At 41.4% G+C, this 3,793-nt stretch overlaps 1 protein-coding gene across 2 annotated transcripts in view; it reads right to left on the bottom strand.

Moving 5' to 3' along the window:
- Window positions 1-3,335, bottom strand: part of LOC123498482 (CREB-binding protein-like) — a 40,311-nt gene extending 36,976 nt beyond the window's left edge. For both annotated transcript variants that reach the window (XM_045245608.1, XM_045245609.1), the window contains exon 1: window positions 2,796-3,335. In XM_045245608.1, the coding sequence (XP_045101543.1) occupies window positions 2,796-2,874 (79 nt within the window). In that variant the 5' untranslated portion in view covers window positions 2,875-3,335. The remainder of the gene's footprint in view (window positions 1-2,795) is intronic.
- Between the last annotated feature and the right edge of the window lie 458 nt (window positions 3,336-3,793).

Below are 3,793 nucleotides of genomic sequence, written 5' to 3'. Positions count from 1 at the left end.
AGGTAGAAGGCCCTTACACTAATGTTAACACTAAATATGGCACTACGCGGCTAATGGTCGGGCAGTTCTTGGTTATCTTGTGTATTGTAAGTCTCTCCAAGGAGTGAGGTGCATGTGCATGTTTTGCTTGACAAGGCTAGGTTGTAATCCTGTGCCTTGGCTCAGTCTAACATTAAGTTGTTTGTTTAAACACAAAAGTAAAACAAAGCCCTAGACAGTACAGCAAATTATTGTACTAGCTAGCTTCAGAAGCCGCCCATCCCATGGCATGATGCCTGGAAGTAGCCTACAAGCACCCATATGGGCAGTGAGGTCAAGCTAGTATCACCAGCCTAAAGGACAGATATGGCTAGGAGATCTGGTTTAGCTCTCTGTAAAGTGCAACAGTTTATTGTTAATATACTACAGTCCTTTACTATGTGTATCCTTCCACCCAGAATGGAAAATATCCATCTATATTCTTCAACAACACTGTTCAGGTTGTCAGCACAATACAGCCTTAAATGATGGTAAATACGCAAGGAACAGTGCTGAGACAGTGTTATTCATACATAATTTCATGTGTACAGTTCCATTAAAAAAGGGTTGGAGCTTTTAACATTTCTTTGTAATCCTAATTTTAGTTGTCAAAAAGTAAACAAAATCTTATAAGGCTAAATAAAACCATGATGTGACAATCACATCACAACTCTCATTTACTGTAACATGGAAACTTGTCATTAAAGCTGTTTCAACCATTGTTGTATGTTACGATCTTGTAAGCACCAACCTACCTATTTCTAGCACATGATACATAGTTACTATTGCACAAAACTATACAGCTGTAACTCAAGCATGGCAGTAGCTAATACAAGCAGCAAGCTAACCAGCCAACCCTCAGCACAATGGTGATACACATAGGCACACGAGCTGCTCCACAACTTCCAATAATTTGTAATCAGAAGTTTGAACACAATAACACAACCAATGACTGATACACCCACACTCGTCTTGCTTTAAAAACTAGAAGAAAATTATCCTTATTCTAAGCAAAACCATGACGTAAGATGCCAAATAATATAACTAGGAATTTTGGATTAGTAAATTAGCCAGCCTCATGTTTCAAAACAAGACTGGAATACACTGGCTAATCAGTGAGCATTAAAATCCTAAGGGTTAGTGCTAATCTGAGCAAGTGTTACATTAACAAGCTCATTGTGAGTCTGAGCTAGCATTACATTCACAACCCCCCCATCTGAGTGCCAGTCTGAGTCAATTTTATGTTCACAACCTCAGTGTGAGTGTCAATCAGAGCCAGTGTTACATTCACAATCTCAGTTTGAGTGCCAGTCAGAGCCAGTGTTACGTTCACAACCTCAAGTGTGAGTGCCAGTCCAAGTCAATGTTGCTATGTTCACAATCTAAGAGTAAGTGCCAGTCAGAGCCTGTGTTGTTATGTTCACAACCTTAGTGTGAGTGCCAGTCTAAGCCAGTGTTGATATGTTCACAACCTCAGTGTGAGTGTCAGTCTGAGCCAGTGTTATGTTCATAACTTCACCAAACATGCAATGCCACAGACTACATTCAGGTTTTGCTTGTGCAGAAAACATATAAGGTTAATGCTTTATTTTCCTTTAGACATTAGGCATGTATATTGCAATTTTCAATACTGTTCATACCATCAAGCATTCCAAAACAAACACAAAGAAAGTACTAGAAGATCATCAGGAATCACAAATATCAAAGTATGTTAAGACCACTTTGACAACACTTAATTTGGCTTAGGAGTGCAACTGGGCAGATATGTACATTCTTTATTGCTTGTTCATAAGAAAGTCAATGTGGTTGGTTTAAAATACTTCATAGTATACTTTGCAAGACAAACTCAAAACAATGTTATAAACTTTCAAGAATGAGAATTATGTTTTATATGATCCAAAGCAGCTGACATGTATGAACCAAATGACCTTCCAGGATAAGAGGTTCTTACCTAATGCTGAACTAATGTAATGCAATTACATATACATAAATATGTGAATAATACAAAAATAACTGTCTTACCAGACTCAATCAAAACTAAACTTCATTGAAACAAGTTCATATATATCAAATGTATATATTTTTTTCTATCATTTGCTTACTAAAAACTAAAAAATCAATGTAAACCACAGGCGAATATGCATAAACTACTGCAGGTCAAATAAACAAAAAAAAAATCAAAATTCCTATGCAATCCACAACAATCACTATCAAAACTCACAAAATGCAACACGTGATAAGTTTGAAATGCCAGTAACAAAGAAAGGAGGCCCTTAATACTTTCACATAGGCCTGGTTTGTCATAAGTAAAATTTCATAAAATAGAGGAGTCATATTAAGTGACATGTGACTCAAGGATTCATGACAACATGATATGGATTAAATGTGTCTCTTAACAACATGCCCTCTATGTCACTCACAATGTCATGGGCAGCCACAACCCCCTCCTCATAAGGAGTCTCGAGTTGCACCTTGCAAAGACTACTATCAATGTTGACAGTAAATATGACACTACGAGGCTAATGTACTGCCTCAATGTGCAAAAATCTGGCAGTTCTTGCCTCATTTTGCGTATTGTGAGTCTCCCCGGGGGTGTGTAATGCATGTGCATGTTTTGTTTGGCCAGGCCAGGTCGCCACCCCGTGCCTTGTCCAGGTAGAGTCCAGCCTCACACTACTCAGGTGGGCGTTCCTTTTATCAACGCTCGTCACCTCCTACGGCTCTCAAATTCACGCCAGAGGTAGAAAATGCATCAGAGCTAACAGGAAGGGACTTACCGGTGGGGTCAGGTGACTGGAAGGAGTCAATCTTGGCCCGCTTGTTGGGCGGCTCGTTGCCCAGCGGCTGCTCCGCCATCACGTCCTTGTTTACAACGCGCTGCTCAACACAAGACCGATGCTTTCACTACACCACACTTTTATACTTAATCCTGGCCTGCAAGCGTCCCCGCGCCACTCATATTGCATCATTACAACTCAATATATCAACCACCGTACTCTAAGTGGGCATCCGCCACGGATCGCCGGGAAAATTGTAACTTTGCGAGGCAGACATCTCCTTGGTGGGATTTCACAACTGAGCTCCACAGCTTCACTGAGCGCGGCGCTGCACTTCCCGCGCCAAACACGCCAACATCCTTACAGATATTCACATTTTCTTCACTTGTATGTACAGAATATACCTCTTGCTACGCTTCTGGTGTAAAATCAGCCGTCCATGTTGACACAAAGTTACATTATCCGGCCACAAAAATATTTTGCGCCGAGTAGTAGTCAAACCAAAATGGCGGCTCACAGTGAAAACTTTTTCTACGCTTGTCAGAGTTTGGGCGAGTGTGGCTGCGCGGCCCCGGCCCTGCCATTGGCTGCCGCCCGTCACGTGCTCGCCAGCCCCGCGCCCATTGGCGGGATGGCAAAACCGAGTGTGACGTCAAAGGAGCCGAGCTGAGTCGAGCGTTAATAGTTGTAAAGCTGACTGCGGCCTCGAGTGGCCAGCTTCAGCATCTTCCCTGCGCAACACTGCTAATACCCGCCATATTTAAACGCATAACTTATACACATCTTAAGTAGTTTACAAGAAATGTCTGAATATGGGGGACTTCACTTATATGCACATTTAGTAGGCACACACTTTCCCTCGTTATTCCGATTACACTAGAATTCCCTAAAGCACACAGCTGATAATAGTTCCACGCGTGGAATAAGCAAAACATGTGTCATATTATGAAAATCGAGTTTATGTATTGGCAATATTAACCATACGCAATCAGTACTCA

The sequence above is a fragment of the Portunus trituberculatus genome, chromosome 48 (assembly GCF_017591435.1).
Source record: "Portunus trituberculatus isolate SZX2019 chromosome 48, ASM1759143v1, whole genome shotgun sequence".
Classification (NCBI taxonomy): Eukaryota; Metazoa; Arthropoda; class Malacostraca; order Decapoda; family Portunidae; genus Portunus; species Portunus trituberculatus.
This window is presented reverse-complemented; position numbering and strand designations above follow the sequence as displayed.